The sequence below is a fragment of the Temnothorax longispinosus genome, chromosome 6 (assembly GCF_030848805.1).
Source record: "Temnothorax longispinosus isolate EJ_2023e chromosome 6, Tlon_JGU_v1, whole genome shotgun sequence".
NCBI classification, from domain to species: domain Eukaryota; kingdom Metazoa; phylum Arthropoda; class Insecta; order Hymenoptera; family Formicidae; genus Temnothorax; species Temnothorax longispinosus.
In genome coordinates, this window is record NC_092363.1 from 4129178 (window position 1) to 4148049 (window position 18872).

General features: G+C 38.6%; 3 protein-coding genes across 3 annotated transcripts in view; 1 reads left to right on the plus strand and 2 right to left on the minus strand.

The window, feature by feature from the left end:
* Hwt (SH2 domain-containing adapter heavyweight) overlaps positions 1–18872 on the plus strand; it is a 171594-nt gene that overhangs the window by 70921 nt on the left and 81801 nt on the right. The gene's annotated exons all lie outside the window — the stretch shown is intronic.
* Positions 114–3624, minus strand: LOC139814950 (chymotrypsin-2-like). The gene is made up of 8 exons (XM_071781480.1): positions 3508–3624; positions 2617–2740; positions 2134–2204; positions 1843–1937; positions 1610–1751; positions 1387–1494; positions 1123–1272; positions 114–394 (listed from the first exon to the last, which is right to left on the minus strand). The coding sequence occupies exons 2-8, from the start codon at positions 2663–2665 to the stop codon at positions 236–238; spliced, it is 774 nt and encodes a 257-aa protein (XP_071637581.1). The 5' UTR covers positions 2666–2740; positions 3508–3624; the 3' UTR covers positions 114–235.
* LOC139814948 (trypsin epsilon-like) lies at positions 4688–8914 on the minus strand. Its single transcript, XM_071781478.1, has 8 exons — positions 7793–8914; positions 6878–7005; positions 6718–6788; positions 6426–6520; positions 6183–6324; positions 5970–6077; positions 5701–5853; positions 4688–4981 (listed from the first exon to the last, which is right to left on the minus strand). Exons 2-8 carry the CDS (start codon positions 6924–6926, stop codon positions 4823–4825), a joined length of 777 nt encoding a protein of 258 aa, XP_071637579.1. The 5' UTR covers positions 6927–7005; positions 7793–8914; the 3' UTR covers positions 4688–4822.

Below are 18872 nucleotides of genomic sequence, written 5' to 3' on the forward strand. Positions count from 1 at the left end.
CGCACCATATTTCGATGATATTGATCTTTATAAGATTAAGTGTTTATTTTCTAGAATAGTATAGGGAAAGTCTTAAGCGCGTATGTGAGCTATACGAAGTAAAACACACGTGATATATTTTTAACGATTTATTACATCTGTGTTTGGACGTTTTTAATAATTTTCTTAATTGTCCAGTGGACGTACGACGGGATGCGTGTGTACGCAGTAGGATATATTTAACGATTTATTAGATCTATAAGCTTGGGCTTTTAATGATTTGTTTAAGTATCCAGAAGAAGTACGACGAGGTGCGTGTGTATACGGTAGGATATATTGTGTCAGCGCATCCTAATGCCCACGAGACGAGTCCTACGAGCATACCATTGGCAGTGAGAGGGCCGCCGGAATCTCCCTGAAAAATGCAACTTTCCATTAACAAAATATTTCACAAAAATTTGATTTCAAAAACCAACTCGCAAACAAAGTTATTTTTTACATTTGACTACAATTACATCTCTCTGCTAGTACAGAGTTAGCTTGTGTTATTTTCGCTTTATTATTTTAACGAAATTGGTGTTTGACGATAACGAACTCTCGATTCGCTCAGTTGCGAGTTTTGCAATCCTGCTGTCAAGTAAATTGATAAATTACAAAACATAAGGAGGAGATGAATATGTTAATGTACAAAATAATCAATACGGTACATTAACAATCAACATAATCAGAATTGGCGGCGAATTGAAATGCTATAGTCATCATACGTTTCATGCGCGTATGTTGTTAAATATTATATTAATGAATAAATAAATTATAAATTAATTGATGAATAAAAATTTATGATAAGCGAGAGATTGCAATCATGATATGTCTCCACAATATGATTGCCAATTACATGATATGTAATCGGGCTTATTTCCTTATCGAGAATCTGAAGCACATTATACAACTCGAAGTGCGAGCGTTGTATTAAGACATTGCGTTTAGAAGTCATTAGGAACGAGTTGAAGCTTTGCGTGAGAAGAGTAATGCAGGTTAAATGGTTAATGACTCTATACCTGAGCAGACAGCGTAAAATTGCATGTGCAACTAGTAGTAACTAATTACGGCGATCTATTGCAACGCCTTATGTAAATAGCTTACCTGGCACGAACCCATTTTTATTGTTGGATCATTTGCACAGATTTGCGTATCGTAAATATTTCCAATGCTCGCGTACACATTTCTACAGTAAGCCTGATCGGTTATTTCAATATCCGCGACATTTAATCGTGTAGTTCTCTTTCCTTTAAACTGTAAGTACACAAAGTACAAAAATAAAAGCGTGACTTGCGAAAACAATTTAAAATAGGATTGTCGAGACCTAGCGTCTTGCAGTCTAAATGACTGAATTGTTAAGAAACTTACCGATAACATGCCGAATCCCGATACGACTGCTTTCGTGCCGGCCGTAAAGTTTTGATTTGTTAGAGTAACAGGACGTACTAGAGAGGAATATTTAATTGGAGATTGAAGCTGAAAATGAATTTTTTATGTATGCTTTTGCGCAGTCTTAATTTTCAAATTGCTTAATTTAATTAAAACTATGGGTAGGTATGTGTTGATTGCAATTGTATCAACTTTATGTTACCTTAAGTAAAGCGATATCATTGATCCATGAATTGGTGCGGTTGTAATCTTCGTGTATATAAGAGGACTCGATCATATGTACCGCATGCGGTTCTTGTAGGTCTATTAGTCCCACATTGGCCGAAATGGTGCTAACGTCTACACTGTAAAAAATATCACGAACTTATGGAACACATTTTCACATCTATATACAGTTTATATTACTGAAACGTTTCTGTAGATTCTCATATTTACCCAACTACACAGTGAGCGGCAGTCAGTATGTGATACTGGTCAACTATAACTCCACCGCAAAAGTGTCTCTCCGTTCTAATACGTTGAAGAGAAACCTGAAATAATGTATTTCGTGACAACAAGATACAGAAATTTATTAATATTATTACACGTCCATTTTTTAGTTGACTCAGCTGAATGAGAAGAGTTAACTTAACGGTTCTAGTTTGAAATTCAGTTCAATGCTACGCATATTTTTAAGACAGAGCAGTTAATATAATGATATTAATTATTAGTAATTTTTTAGCTTACTTGATATGGAACTTCACCTGGTTTGGCAAATCTTCCCCCTACAATGTGCGTATCTATTTTTCTTGTTACGCCTGCATTCAAAATTTATTACATTAAAATTTAGTTCTATTAAATTAAATGGACGCAGTTAGATTTGTCGAAAATGAATGTCGAAAATTGTCGAAATAAAAATGTTTTTTTTTTAATTTATTACAAAGAAATGAACTGAAACTTGGACTTTGTCGTAATACAATGTTTGTTAGGATCAAAAAAATTTTTTTAGTTAAAAAAATGCATTGAAAACTTTAAACGCGTTTTTCTTTGCTTTTTATATTTTGTTTGTTTTGCAGTGATAACTCAAATACAGAGCGATAACTCACATCGACTTGAAAAAACTTGAGCATATTCACAATATGTATAATTTCGGACTGAATCTCTAAAAAGTCTGTTCAAACTTTAGTTCACAGTCACAAAGCTGATCAATTTGTCTTTTAGATTACTCACCATGTGCAACAGCGAATAAAGGGATTAAGAACAATAAGTATAGCGTCATCGTTAGTGTTCTTGTGCGACGGTGTCAGCTGATTATTCTAAATCTGATGTTTATAACACACACTTGAATATATGTCTGTAAAATTTATAATTTTAAATAACGTAAGATTATAGATATGATATCTTATGCTTATTGATATTTAAAATAGTTCCTAATCTACTGGGGTACTATCTCGCTCACGACCTATGTTATCATTTTCTTATTGACTTTTATCATTAATAAAACATTGATGAGTCTTCAGTATCGTGTAACTTTCTATGTTATACATAAATCTAACAATAAATGTATAAAATATCTTGAAGTATTATAGTTATCTTAGTGATAATAATGATTTCATAAAAAGAAAGATTTATCTTCTGCAGTTTCTAATCGTTAAAAATTTATTACGTAATTTTATACTTTGTTCGCCTTTCGCGTTTCTCAAGTCGCAACTTGGTAAATTTTAATTTTAAAAATTTAACACTGTTATATGATGTATACTTCGCATCGCAGGATTACCGGCTGAACGTGACATGCAGTAGTAGCAAGTAGCAGAATGTAATGCTAAACAAACTTGTGACGTGGGAGCAACATAACAATGCACTTTGTCGAAGTTTGCCGCGGTTACAAATTTCGACAATATTGCGCAATGAAGTATTTTAATGAGAACAGACTACTTTAAGTTACTCTGAATGATGTTCACTTACGCTCAGTTGCTAGAGGAAGAAATATTTGAGGTGTTCTTGATATATTGATGATCAGACGCGATTCGCGAAAGATCGTTCGTTTTGATAGTTTTTGCGTCTATAAATCTTGATGATATCGCATAATATATAATAATAGCTTTCGAAATTACCACTTACTATTCTGCACGATCTTCACTTCTCTTACAACGGAAGAAGTATTTCAGGATACCGTTGATACCGATAATCACGACTGATGGCTTAACACACGCTTTACTCGAATAGGTCGACTAACATTTTTTTCACCTTTTTGTAATTCTCGATGGAACGAGAGAGAAAGAGAGAAAGAGAGGGGGGGTCTCTAAATTATAACTAGGATCGTATATGATCCTTGCAGAGTCAGACAAAATCCAAGCTCGGTCAAATTCCGCAGCGTAGTACTTTTTTTGCTTGGTATAACATTCGGTTACCGTGCAACTTTATTTCCTTATTCTAATACAGTAATACTAAACTTTCAGATATAGTTTTTAAAACCACGACATTCTTGTCACAACAAGATGCAGGGCCAGAGGCCCTTTGTCGGCTCGAGTGATTATTGTTTACTTCGCATTCTCGTTAACTTTCGAACACGTTGGATAAAACACGGCGACAGGTTGCGAGATGTTTGTGGATCCGGAGTACAGTAGGGAGGACGTCGAGAAACGGCGAGATCGGTTTACAGGTGCACTTGCGACTCTACATAAAACAACCGATACCACTTTTCCAGTAAATATACATTTGTGAGAAAAATTTCTTCCCCAGATACCGTCGTGACAATTTATAATAAAGATGATTTTTTCACGGAAAAATTATTAAGTCGACGGAAATATTCTTATCTAAAAATATCACGGAATAAAGTGGATGCACGTGGATGCCGGATGGATAGTATGCGCCAGCAGGAAACGAGCTTTCGATCTTCTCTCAAATTCATTATGCACATGCCACTGAGAAATCTATTTAGTTAAATGAAATAAAATTTGGTTGACTCTTTTGTTTGGATATGGACAAACAAATGTCTTGGTTGATGCAACATAAGAATTCAGTTGGAAAATTTAATAATACTAACACACAAATATAGCGCACTGAACAAAAATATGGTTTGTATGAAACTAAATTTGTGGCTAGTTTTTTGTTGCTTCAACTGATAAATTTTTGTAATCATCTCGTCTACTGCTATTTGTTTGCCAAACTGCGGAAGTTAAAAATATTAATATAAAATAATCGCACCATATTTCGATGATATTGATCTTTATAAGATTAAGTGTTTATTTTCTAGAATAGTATAGGGAAAGTGTTAAGCGCGTATGTAAGCTATACGAAGTAAAACACACGTGATATATTTTTAACGATTTATTACATCTGTTTGGACGTTTTTAATGATTTGCTTAATTATCCAGTGAACGTACGACGGGACGCGTGGTATATATGATAGGGTATATTTAACGATTTATTATATCTATGAGCTTGGGCTTTTAATGATTTGCTTAAGTATCCAGAAAATGTACGACGAGATGCGTGTATATACGGTAGGATATATTGTGTCAGAGCATCTATATGACCACGAGACGAGTCCTATGAGCATACCATTGGCAGTGAGGGGGCCACCGGAATCTCCCTGAAAAATGACATTTCTCGTTAACAATATATTTGACAAAGATTTGATTGCAAAAACCAACTCGCAAACAAAATTATTTTTTACATTTGACTACAATTACATTTCTCTGCTAGTACAGAGCTAGCTTGTATTATTTTCGCTTTATTATTTTAATGAAATTGATGTTTGACGACAAAGGACTCTCGATTCGCTCAGTTGTGAGTTTTGCAATCTTGCTGTCAATTAAACTAAATTACAAAACATAACGAGGAGCTGAATATGTTAATATACAAAATAATCAATACGGTACATTAACAATCAACATAATCAGTGGCGGCGAATTGAAATGCTATAGTCACCGCACGTTTCATGCGCTTATGTTGTTAAGTATTATATTAATGAATAAATAAATTGATAAATTAATTGATAAATAAAAATTTATGATAAGTGAGAGATTGCAATCATGATATGTCTCCAATATGATTGCTAATTACATGATATGTAATCGGGCTGATTTTCTTATCGAGAATCTGAAGCACGTTATACAACTCGAAGTGCGAGCATTGTATTAAGACATTGCGTTTAGAAGACATTAGGAACGAGTTGAAGCTTTGCGTGAGAAAAATAATTCAGGTTAAATAGTTAATGACTCTACCCGGCCAGACAGCGTAAAATTGCATGTGCAACTAGTAGTAACTAATGACGGCGATCTATTGCAATGCCTTATGTAAATAGCTTACCTGGCACGAACCCTTTTCTACTGTTGGCTCATTTGCACATAATTGCGTATCGTAAATATTTTCAAACTTGCTCGCGTACACATTTCTACAGTAAGCCTGATCGGCTATTTTAATGTCCGCGACATATAATTGTGTAGTTTTCTCTCCTTCAAACTGTAAGTACACAAAGTACAAAAATATAAGCGTGACTTGTGAAAACAATTTAAAATACGATTGTCGAAGACCTAGCCGTCTGGCAGTCTAAATGGTTGAATTGTTAAGAAACTTACCGATAATCTGCCGAAACCCGATACGACTGCTTTCGTGCCGGCCGTAAAGTTTTGATTTGTTAGAGTAACGGCATGTACCAGAGAGGAAAATTTAATTGGAGATTGAAGCTGAAAATGAATTTTCTATACTTTTGCACAGTCTTAATTTTCAAATTGCTTAATTTAATTGAAACTATATATGTGTTGATTGCTATTATATTAACTCTATGTTACCTTAAGTAAAGCGATATCATTGATCCATGAATCGTAGAAATTGTAATCTTCGTGTATATAAGAGGACTCGATCAGATGTATCGCATGCGGTTCTTGTAGGTCTATTAGTCCCACATTGGCCGAAATGGTGCTAACGTCTACACTGTAAAGAATATCACGAACATATAGAACACATTTTTATATCTATATACAGTTTATATTGCTGAAACGTTTCTTTAGATTAGTTTAGATTCTCATATTTACCCATCTACACAGTGAGCGGCAGTCAGTATGTAATACTGGTTAACTATAACTCCACCGCAACGGTGTTTCCCTGTTTTAATATATTGAAGAGAAACCTGAAATAATGTATTTCGTGACAACAAGATACTGAGATTTATTAATATTATTACACGTCTATTTTTAGAGTAGACTCAGCTGAATGAGAAATGTTAACTTAATGGTTCTAGTTTGAAATTCAGTTCAATGTTACGCATATTTTTTAGACAGAGCAATTAATGTAATGATATTAATTAATAGCAATTTGTTAGCTTACTTGGTATGGAACTTCACCCGGTTGGGCAAATCTTCCCCCCACAATTTGCGTATCTGTTTTCTTTGGTACGCCTGCATTTATATTTGTTATTACATTTAAATTTAATTGCACTAAATTAAACGATCGCAAAGCCGATCAACTTGTCTGTTAGATTACTCACCATGAGCAATAGCGAATAAAGGGATTAAGAACAATAACTGTATCGTCATCGTTAGTAGTCTTGTACGACGCGCGGTATCAGCTGATTACTCTAAATCTGATGTTTATGACACACACTTGAATATTTGTCTGTAAAATTTATAAGTTTAAATTACATAAGATTAGATAGGATATCTCATGCGCATTGATATTTAAAGTAGTTTTTAATCTACCTGGAATACTATCTTGCTCGCGACTTATGTTATCATTTTCCTATTGACTTTTATCATTAAGAAAACACTGATGAGTTTGGACATTGTCGAGTATCGCGTAACTTTTTATGTTATACATAAATCTAACAACAAATGTATAAAATAATCTTGAAGTAGTTATCTTAGTGATAATAATGATTTCATAAAAAGAAACATTTATTTTCTGCAGTTTCTAATCGTTAAAAATTTATTACGTAATTTTATACTTTGTTTGCCTTTCGCTTTTCTCAAGTCGCAACTTGATTTTCAGTTTTAAAAATTTAACACTGTTATATGATGTATACGTCACATCGCGGGATTACCGGCTGAATGTGACATGCAGTAGCAGCAAGTAGCAGAATGTAATGCTAAACAAACTTGTGACGTGGGAGTAACATAACAATGCACTTTGTCGAAGTTTGCCGCGGTTACAAACTTCGGCAATATTGCACAATCTATAATGAAGTATTTTAATGAGAACAGACTACTTCAAGTTACTGTGAATGATGTTCGCTTACGCTCAGTTGTTAGAGGAAGAAATATTTGAGGTGTTCTTGATATATCTTGTTATATATTGATAATCAGATGCGATTCGCGAAAGATTGTGCGTTTTGACGGTTTTTATGACTATAAATCTTGATGATATTGCATAATATATAATAATAGCTTTCGAAATTACCACTTACTATTCTGCACGATTTTAACTTCTCTTACAACGGAAGAAGTATTTTAGGATACCGTTGATACCAATAATCACGATTGATAGCTTACCAACACTTTTGAATAAGTCGACTAACATTTTTTTCACCTTTTTGTAGTTCTCGATGCAACGAGAGAGAGAGAGAGAGAGAGAGAGGGAGAGAGAGAGGGGGGAAGGTTCAGGTCATTATTCGGATCGTATATGATCATTGCAGAGTCAGACAAAATGCAAGTTCGGTCAAATTCCGCAGCGTCGTATTTTTTTCGTGGCAAACACTCGGTTACCATGCAACTTTATTTCCTTATTCTAATACTAAATTTTCGGATACGGCCTTTAGAATCACGACATTCTTGTCACAATAAGATGCGGGGCGAGAGGCCCTTTGACGGCTATGCATCTCGAATGACTGTGAAGTTACTGTGAATGATGTTCGCTTACGCTCAGTTGTTAGAGGAAGAAATATTTGAGGTGTTCTTGATATATCTTGTTATATTGATAATAATCAAATGCGATTCGTGAAAGATCGTGCGTTTTGACGGCATTCTCGTTAACTTTCGAACACTTTGGATAAAACACGGCGGTCGGTCGCGAGATGTTTGTAGATGGAGTGTGGTCGAGAGGACGTCGAGGTACGGCGAGATCGTCCGTTTTGCTGTTACCCGCATACCCGCGATAAAGAAGCGAGCTATTTGAATTTGCATGAGATTGCGTGCACTGACGACGACGGGAGGAGAGAGACAGAGAGAGAGAGAGAGAGGGAGGGAAAGAGAGGAAGAGCAGCTGGTGCATTTTATTACATTTCGCCATTTATCTCGCGGCTCTTCGTATACCGGATTAGCGATAATTGCTCTCGCGGTCGCGACACCTTCATTATCGATTTTCGTCCGCGCGATGGCCAGCCTTTTAAATTTATTAACACTGGAAATCCTGCTCGGAAATGTATGCTTTTCGTACCGCCGCCGCCGCTACCGTATGAAATAGCACCGTGCCCTTATCGATTACGTCGTATCAAATGCCGCTCTCACTCCCGGGGGATGCTCTTGCGCGCGCGCGTGCAAGTTGCCGGAACATCGGGACGGACTTATTCAAATTTGCAACAAGTACCAATTCGATATCGTGTTGAGACATTGGACTTTGAACTGCACGTAAATTCCGTAACGTTCTTGTTGCTCGAAGTTACCGAGTTTCTATGCGACAGACAGATGTAGCATTCGGGTTGTATGGTAGACTTATCGAGATTCAGCGGCTCTCGGTGATCTCGCTAAGGACGTCGTATGTCTTTTGGCTTCTTTAAAAATGACAATTGACATTTCGGAAAATTGGTAAAGGACCAGTAGATATTGCGTTGACAACTTTTCACGCGACGTTGAGTCTCTATTGTGATAAGTAGAAAATTTATACCTTCTCGCATCCGGTTTCGGGCATCTTGTACACGTCGTATCGCTTTTAAGCTTTACAGGTGCACTTGCAACTCTACATAAAACAATCGATACCACTTTTCCAGTAAATATGCATTTATGAGAAAAATTTCTTCCTCAGATACTCTCGTGACAATCGCAATTTATAATAAAGGCGATTTTGTTCGCGGGAAAATTATCAAGTCGACGGGAATATTCTTATCCAAAAATATCGCGGAATACGACGGGTGCACGTGGATGGATAGTATGCGCCGGCAGGAAACGAGCTTTCGATCCTCTCTCAAATCCAATATGTCCATGTGATGGATTCTCGTTCAACCGGGAACGACCGAGTGCGGGGAAGCGAGACTAATCGCGCTCCTTGCGCCGATCGTGCTATTATTCGATTCATCGTGTATCGATAAATCTTGGCCGCCACGGAAGTTCTTAATCCACAGACTTATCGGGCTCGACGCGTTATCGGGGAGACGCTCGAGGGATCTGCTTTCATCGCTTCGTCGTGATTAATTAACGCTTCAAGTGAATTAAGTCGCACTCCGTTGCTTATGTACTTTGCCCGTCTCGATCCGCTCTACATTTTATACATTGCTTCAACGACTTTCATTTATCCGAAGACCCTGAATTTCATCACATGGACGACATTCGCCGTTGATTTAAATTACAATGTATTATCATGTTTGCTTAGCTTCTCTTGATTCGCATGAATAGAAGTTTCTATCTCTTCAATTTATTCCTCCGTAATAACGTATTTTCACAAGATTATTTAATTTTATCTCTGTATCTCTGTATTCCTGTTTCATTTTTAGCTTACGATATTTGATGAGTATACGACCATGATGTTTTATTTATTAATATCATACAAAGATGGTTTCATGTTATTTACTCCCCTACGAGGTCTGCGTTGCTTGCTTAAGAGTAAATAGCTTTTAACGATATAGCCTGCAACCGTGCGGGCTCTGTCGGAGCAAAATATGGTACAACGTGGGCGCGACATGGGACCGCAAAGGGGATGATAACTCCCTCCGGGCGCGAGAACTATAATCACAGTCGGCTTGATAACGTAAATAGTAGGCGTTAAGGAAGGGTTGGATGGCGTACGGTCGATCAATCGTCTAATACGAGACGTGAATATCCGTGAATATATACGTTCAATTATGACCTTGTAAACAGAACGCCCGCGAAGCAATTCATTCGCGAATACTGCGGCTGGAAATTATTCACGCTCAGGTTAATCGATTCGTGCCGTAAGCGTATTATTATAGCCGCGACGCGCTCAAGGCACCCTTGATAACCCGAGAGATCCAATATTACAGCGTCGTAACTCTCGGCACCGAAGGTGAGCGACTACATTTCACGAATAAGTGACGGAAGGACGGAAACGAACCGCGTCGGATATTTGCCGCGGCATCCTTCCCCTGTCCCGCATTGAAATGCAACGCAATCCAATCCGGAGATTGAGTGTCGTTAAAATCACTCGTTTCTACCGCCGGATTTTCATCCGTGATCTTTTTCATTCCTTAAAGTGGCCCGGAATCCTCGATACACATCGGTTATTTACGACGACGGAGAAACATATAATGCATTTCTTACTGCGACCTTGCAGCAAGGAATGGAAAGATCAACGATCCTTTTCCATCAATTTTCCATGTACGCCGCGCTTTCGCTGTATTATATTTTATTCCGCATATTTCCGACCGCCGTTTAAACTGTGATATTTTTCAGCGCGCCTCAGAGTCTGGAATTTCTAAGAAAATTCCTGACTTCCGAAAAAATTTGAAAACACTCACTTTTGTCTCAATACACATTTCCATTTTTATTTTTCAGAATTATGGTATAAACGATTTTACGTATCAATTTTGAGTTGAGTACTGTACTATTTGTATATAGACACGCTGTTTACGCTTTCAAACTTGAACAAACTTAAATTCGCGAAAGGAGAAAAGTATGCGTATATAAACGCAACAGTACGAAAAAGAAGTTATTTTCTCGGTAGGAAATTTCTTTTTCGATAAAATTAAAGTTTGCACGTTCGCGTTTCATTGCGCGTACATATGTATTCGCTTCGAGTATCGTTGAACAAAATATGCTATACGCGCGTTTGCGTAAAAAGCTATCAGGATCGGGAAATTTTTAACGCGGAAAGCGTAACCGTGGAAAGAGTGTCACAGAGAACTCGCGCGATTTTCCTTTTCGGTATCGAGAGACTTCTCTCCGCGATTGTACGATGTACTATAACTCGCATCTCAGGTGCCGCGAGATGGATTTAGACGAACTCTAACGCTTCCTGTTCCTTGTTCGTAACACGCGGGGGCATTGATCGCATCCTCGCCGAGCGTTGGAGGGAAAAGTGGAGGAAACGTTCCTTTCAAGACGCCGATACAAGGAATTTCTCTGATAATGGAGCACACACGGAGCGTCTCTCGCCGTTGCGTTGCTGCGCTCACGCGCGGCTTCTGGCACGCGGTCGGAGGCGCCTCGACGAGCATTTCGTCCGTTCTCTCCTCCATTCTCCTTCTTTCTCTCCATGCACGTTTCATCGGGAAACTTGATGAGAAATTCTACGAGCGTGATAGTGAGGCTGTAAACACGGAGCGATGCGCGTTTTCGGCGTATCGTCCTTTGCATCGGCGACGCTTCGTTTTTCTCGCCCGCGGCACCCTCGCTTCTTGTTGTTCATGCATATTTTATTGCGCTCTTGCGCCCGGTTTTCGGGCTATTAACTGACATAACTGTGCAGTTTTATCTCGCAGTGCATTTCCGTTAGCGATGCGCGTTTAACAAGTCCAACGAGTGCTTTTTATTGTGTTTACTGTTAACTCAATTCACTTTTAATTACATGTATAAATGTTTTCATTCTTTCTTTTTGAAATTTCACTCTGAAGTGCTGTTTATGTGTTGTTATGCTTCATTGTTAAAAATATTAATTTTGTAAGTATCGTGTTAATATATGATTTATATTTATTTTTTAATTTTTAACATAAAAGATCAGTTCGGGGGAGAGAAAAGTCGCTAACCAATATTATGCAATGACTAGCTAGAAGCAATGGCGCACCTAGTTGCTTTGATAGACGTTACTCTGCGTTTGTATATACGAGTAAATATTTCTTGGAATTTGACGCGATTCTTTCCTTCATTCGGGCATGTCACGAAAGGAATTCGTGCATGAGAAGGTGAATCGAATCACACGCTCGTCAAATATTTTTCATGTTTGCATCGTCACAATTATTAAGGAATTGATATACGACGTGCATTGCGGAATGACACGCTCAACGATATTATTACGGTTATACAGTTTATGATTACGTGATGCAATCAGAAGGGATATTATTCCAGCGATTTACTGAGATCTGGTATTCGAGATCCTTAATGAACATTCCTTGCGGGTCTGGAGATTTAAACCCCAGGAACGAGCAATGTACAAGTTCTATCTATTTCGATTTGATAGAAATTTTAATGCGATCAATATGTATGTCTTTTTATAGAATTAGTTTATACACGAGTTGCAATTGCTTGATGAGCATTTATAAGCATTAAATTACGTGCTGTTTATATTATACATATTAAGTATACGTAATATTACATACAATTTGCTCGCATTTATTCAGCTTATCATTGAAACAATTGCCGCATAATATACATAATGTCCACTATAATGTTGAATATTTATTTCGTCAAAACAACACATGAATATATTTAAACGATAAAATATAGATGTTTAATTACAGCATATTGAACTTAGATCTACCGCAAATAAACTTTACAAAAGCTTTAGTTATCTCGCATTGATGATAATTTTGATATTACGTAAGAGGGAACTCTCGAGATGGTCGAAAAAGCTCGGCTAGATGGAGACAAAGATGCGTTCTTTGCGCCGCTCTATGGGTAACTCACGAAAAGCTGACCCAGCTTGCGCAAGCTTCGCAAGCACTAGCCTGTATTATCGGTGGAAGTCCTCTTTACCTACCTGTGGGATCTTATCAAGAGATGTAGTAGCACTAATTGTAAGTATATGATTGTATTCTCTTATCAACAGTAAGTGAAGATTTTTGTACAAACATTCCTTCTATAAATAAGATTAAATAATAAAAAAATATCTGTTACTATAAAGTGTGGGCAGGAATTAACTTATTATTAATTTTCTACATGAATATTGCGTTTTATATAAAAAGTTATACATCCGTGCAGTGAAATTGATACAGAGGACGCTACAGAAAATGCCGCGAGCTATTTTGCACAACTCTTACTATTTCATGTTCACCTAGAAGCACATAAGAAGAACATAAGAAATAATTTTGAAAAGTTTAGTACAAATCATTACGTTATTTAATAAATAATATTAAATTAGTAATAAAAATGTTAATAGAAATATATGTAAAAGCTATACAGGGTTTAATTCTCTCTTAAGTTTTAAAAAATTGAAGAGGATATTTCCTTCAATTTTTTATATTTATTTAGGAAACTGTATAAAATATCCTAATAATAAAAATCCCTGTATAAGCGGTTCGTATTTTGTTATAAAATATTATATATACAATTAATTTATAATGCAAGAATTTACGAGAGTTTCACATGTTCTGACATACTCTTGTAGATGCTTCGTATAAGGAAAGTGATTTGCATGCCCGTTTGACTTCGCCTCCCTTACCTAAAGCGGCTATAATTGCGCGCGGAATCGCCGATTCAAGTTGATGCGCGATTCTATCGAGGGGCCTCTAGAGAAGCTAATTGGCCGGTCAGACCTTCGCCATGAACCCGTATCCGTAGTTGCGACAATGCAATTTACATATACGTCGTGGTCCCTTCACCGTCGAAACCTCAATTCTGCCCAGGAAACGAAGGAACCTCTCCTTCCGAGGGGATCGAAGCCAGTTAGGGATATTCGTTGGCGATCATCAATTATGTGAATATTCGTCGAATGAATAACAAAGATTTAAAATAAGAGAAATTGTAAATTTTAATGATACAAAAATTACGTTAATGTTTAGCCTAAATTTTTTGCTGTTAAAAATATACTATATATGGTGTATATAAACAGTTAAGCTCTAATTTTATTACTGTCTGTGACGCGCGCATTTAAACACATTTAATAATTTCCTAATTATTTTTGTAACATTCCTTCACGTATTTTATATACAAGATGTGTAGAAATTAAACTAAGAACATTATGATAATTACTGATAAAGCTATGATAGCTGGCTCGTCACGTTTATACGCTCTAGGTATAATATTCAGCCAACCTACTTACAGAAATAGCAGTTTATTGCGGATTTACTACTAAGGCCAATGACCCGATAATCTCAAAGTAATACCGTCATAAAAATCTAATGCGCGATTTATTATTACGGCACGAAACCGCTCGGCATGTTTTATCGCTTCGGACCGCTCTTTCTGCGCTGGTAAGCTCTACGTCGAAGCACACTTTTGCCAGACGTAAAGATAGAATCCCCGAGGTACCTTCCGATCTATCTTCCGCCGACAGTTCTTTCTGACTCCTCCTTCGCCGCATAACCATCCCCCGCTGTTCTTATTTATTTCTATCCGCCGCGCGGAAAAATTCTTCTCTCTTCCGCATCCTTGTTTCGTTTAGCAATCGCGCTCCTTGCCAGAAGAGTTGTAGGATCTCCCCGGAAAGGAGAGACTTGTAAACCTGGCAACGAATGCGCATACCGTGCGCATTGAATGTTCGGATTCGTGAAGGAGATGTATCGAAACTAACGTTCGCGTAACAATGAAAAGGAATTTTGTCCTGCAGGGGTCGTTTCGATGCTCTCATGATTACCCTAAAATCGTCGAGCGTATTTTTTTTATGGGGCGCATAGAGTCTCGAAACTTTTAACGAGCGCGACGACGATGTCCCTTTGTACACATTTTGCTTTTCAACGCCCCGAAAGCGTGTTCGGCTAATGGCGGACCCTTTGCAAAAAAAATCAGATTGGAAGTTCCTACATCGCGGACAGGAATTTCTAACAATTTAAACGAAGAGTTCTTCATCCTAATAGCATTCGTATTATTTCGATGCAATGAGGTCAAATAATCTTTTGTGATATCTTCGGCGAAAATATTAGCTTTCATAAGAATTTTCATTAAATTGGAGCGCAATTCAGGACTTCGCGCGCGTTTGCGAATAAAAGGCGCCTCAATCTCGCTCGCTCTCTCGAGGGTCGAGAAACGGTTATTACCGCGGTTATCTCGAATATCCTGCTCGCGCTGAGTTTCTTTCTTCACACAAGATCGCGGGACAGACGAGTCTCCCGAGATAAAGACTCCAGCTTCCTGTTCTTGAATCGTTACGATTCATTTGTTATTAAGGCGATCAACTTCTGTGATATACCTATTAACATCCATATTTGTAATTGCTACTTGAATCTCGTCTTGAGAGCGTATCATCTTGAGATGCTAAAAAAATGAAGATTTTATCTCTTGAGACACGAACGGTTCCAGTAGTCACTTTTTGATTAGGGAACAATCGAGATTATTCAGTTAAGAAGCGGAACAATTAGTTACGTGAAAAACGAAAGAAATATGATATGTACATAGCGAAATAAAAAGCATATATAGATACAGATTGCGATCGCTTTCAATACTGCTTTTATATAAAGAAAGAAAAGATAATTAGCAATTTAAAACAAATTTCAATAATTTTATTATTTTACATGTAGACAGAACTTGATAATATATTTATCAAGAATAATAAAATATTTTGATTTCCATACGGTAAAATTTATCAACTTTGAAGAGCTTTGCTGGAAGGATTTGTTCGAAGCGCGCTCGCTTGCTTTTACGACGGTGCCTATTCATATTTTAAAAAACCACTTCTGTGATCTATTCGTCTCGGTCGCGTCCCTCCTGCTCGGCGCGAGCGTGCGAGAGCTCTCCCTCGAGAATCTGCGGTATAATAACGTTGACACAGCCGACGTAGCGCACTAAATAGGCACCCACCGCCCCCTCATTTCATCCCCATTCTCATTCTCATATTTCGCGCTCGCGCTCTCGCTCACATTTCTCCGTTCCTGCTCAAGACGTCGCGTCGTAAATCCATCTCCCGCGCTGTATATCTCTCGCGGGTTACGTGCATTATTACGATCCCTACACCCGCTACGTGGCTCAGCTTTCCGTATTAGTCGGTGCGCGATCGGCGAAGATGAACGTTTCAGACGTTTGCGCGCGCTTACAAGAGTTATGCGCTGCCAGTCAAGTCAGTCAGCCAGACTGCATTCGAATTTTCTTCCCTCTACGTTTGATAACCCGAACTGTTAAAAATCTTACGCGCGTGTATTTTATGTATTGATACGTGTGCACCTTGTACACCGATCGAAATACAAGAGAAAACCCTTCGCTCTTTCCCGTCAGTCGTTGTCTTGCGAGCGAAATCATTCTTATTATTCCTGTATACGTAACAGACGTAGCGGTACGTCTTCTGCATTTCTCCTCCGCCAGATACTTCAGATTCATTTTGAAACTATTTTCAGAGTACGTTATAATCATACTTTCATAAGTCCCCGCAATTGCTGTATTCGCTCCTTTGGAATGCTTCGCCGTATACAATGATGAGAACGCCGCCAGCGATAGCGCCGTGATAATATTGATAAATAAACGGAGTAAAACTGATACTAAAATTACAATCGTTCGATTTAAATGAGAAAGGATGTTTCTTCGCAAGAGAAATTTAATATCCTTCGACACGGTGTTTCTATTATCGCTCTTTCCGGGAAATCCCTCGGCTCCCGGAGGGTGCTGTATCATTTTACGTCGTCCTTCAGCTGGTGATTTCACGGGGGTAAACGTGGGGTGTGCCGCGCGGGATCAATCTTACAGCGGGAACAATGGAGGCGTCGTATGCACTGACGAAAGTCTTCTGTCAACCCTTTGTAGATCCAATGTGATTCTTGTTACGTCGGCGACGACGACAACGGCGCGATGAGGCGAGGGCTGAGAGTGGCTCCCAACGTCATTCCGCGGAATAGAAGGGGGTGGGGGGTGAATGGTGCTGTAACTCTTAATGGAGGCGCTTTCGTTCGCGGTGCCGCGCCACCGTCCTCGCCGCCGAGGCTATTTACGACCATTTATTTAATTGGTTCGTCAAAGTCTACACGACTAATGCGCCGCGATGAAAAGGCGCCACTCTTCCGCCCCTTGCGCAGGACATTAAAGTATGGTGTTGGAAGTTCGAGTAATATGCAAAAACGCGAGTTTTTTTCGGAATATGAACAATTTTTGGAAAATTCTTCCAAGAAATCGAGTTTTATGAGTTTTTTTTTTTAAACAAATTAACATTTGCAATTATAATTTAACAAAAGAAATATTTTATATGATTTAAATAATAGTTAAAGGCGCTCATTGCAATGGCAGATTGGTTCGTACCGTGGAGGCTGCTGTGACACAGGTGCGCTCGGCTTCGGTTCATTTTCACGGTGAATTTAAGGCTACACATATCAATTCGCGGAAAAGCAGTTTACGGGTCGCCCTATCCCGCTCTAACGCGATCGTGTTAAAACTCGATTAAGCGCTTTGCGAATTCGATGAAAAAGTCGACAATAGGCCTTTTCTTTCGCCTCCCTCACGCTGTCGGGACAATCCGTAGAGAACTGCGACAAAGAATTCTTCCGAAAGATTCCGATCCGACGAAATCGCAGGACTCGTGTACGTGTATCCCTCCCTCCCCCTCCCATACATATGTATGTCCAATACATATGTACGTCGCCATTGCCAAAGTTCTCGGGGAAAGTTTCGGAGCCCCGACGAGACGATAGAAACCGTCGGCGAATTACCAACGTAGATAGACTCTCCGGCGGTCGTACGGACGCGCGCGGCTACTGTGTCCAACTCGCCACCAACTTGCGGCCGGACAGAACGAATCTCCAGTCGTGACGGACGACGCTGTCGCGTCTTGAAATTCAAAGCGTTTTATCTGCAACGCTCTCGACAGACAGGGGGATGCAAGGGTAAAACCGCAGACGGAAATATCACCCGACCTTGCGCTTCCTCGCGCGAGAATAACGTCACGATTTCAGCGCGAGTTTAGCGGAGAGAAACGCGATTCTGTTTCGCTGTTCTGAATAATTGAGAAACACTATTATGTCCTGCATTGAAATGGACTTATCGTTACTTTAATGAAATTGGCGTCAATTTCGTTGATCATATGCGTTCGTTAAATAGCAGCACGTTTCTAAACATTTATCTAATATAGCGAAACATGTTTCTTTTGTATTAATTATTTCTATGATCTCCTATAAACATATATATTTATAAAAAAGTATTTTATTTATTCATGAAATTGATTTCTCATTGCCTCTTGTAGAATGTAACAGCACGTATTTGCTTTTAGCGCTGGAAATGAGTTCGAGGCGATTACGAATGCTCGGCGTACCCAACGTTTCCCTTTTCTACTGCGCGCAGTAGGTAATCCCCGAGTCAGACCGAGCGCCGCCGGGGCGGCCGACGTCGCGTTCACCTGTAAATCATGGCGAAAACTGCCGGTGGTACCAACAAGGACAGCCACTTTTCAAGAGAGGTCTCTACATCAAGTTCGCGCGCACAGAAACCGCGCCGGGCTCGTATATTATCTCCCAATGTTGCACGGCCACGCACCTCTCACGCCTCCCATTTTTCCTGCAGTCCAGAAGTGGATATCGAGGCGCTGGGTTTTAC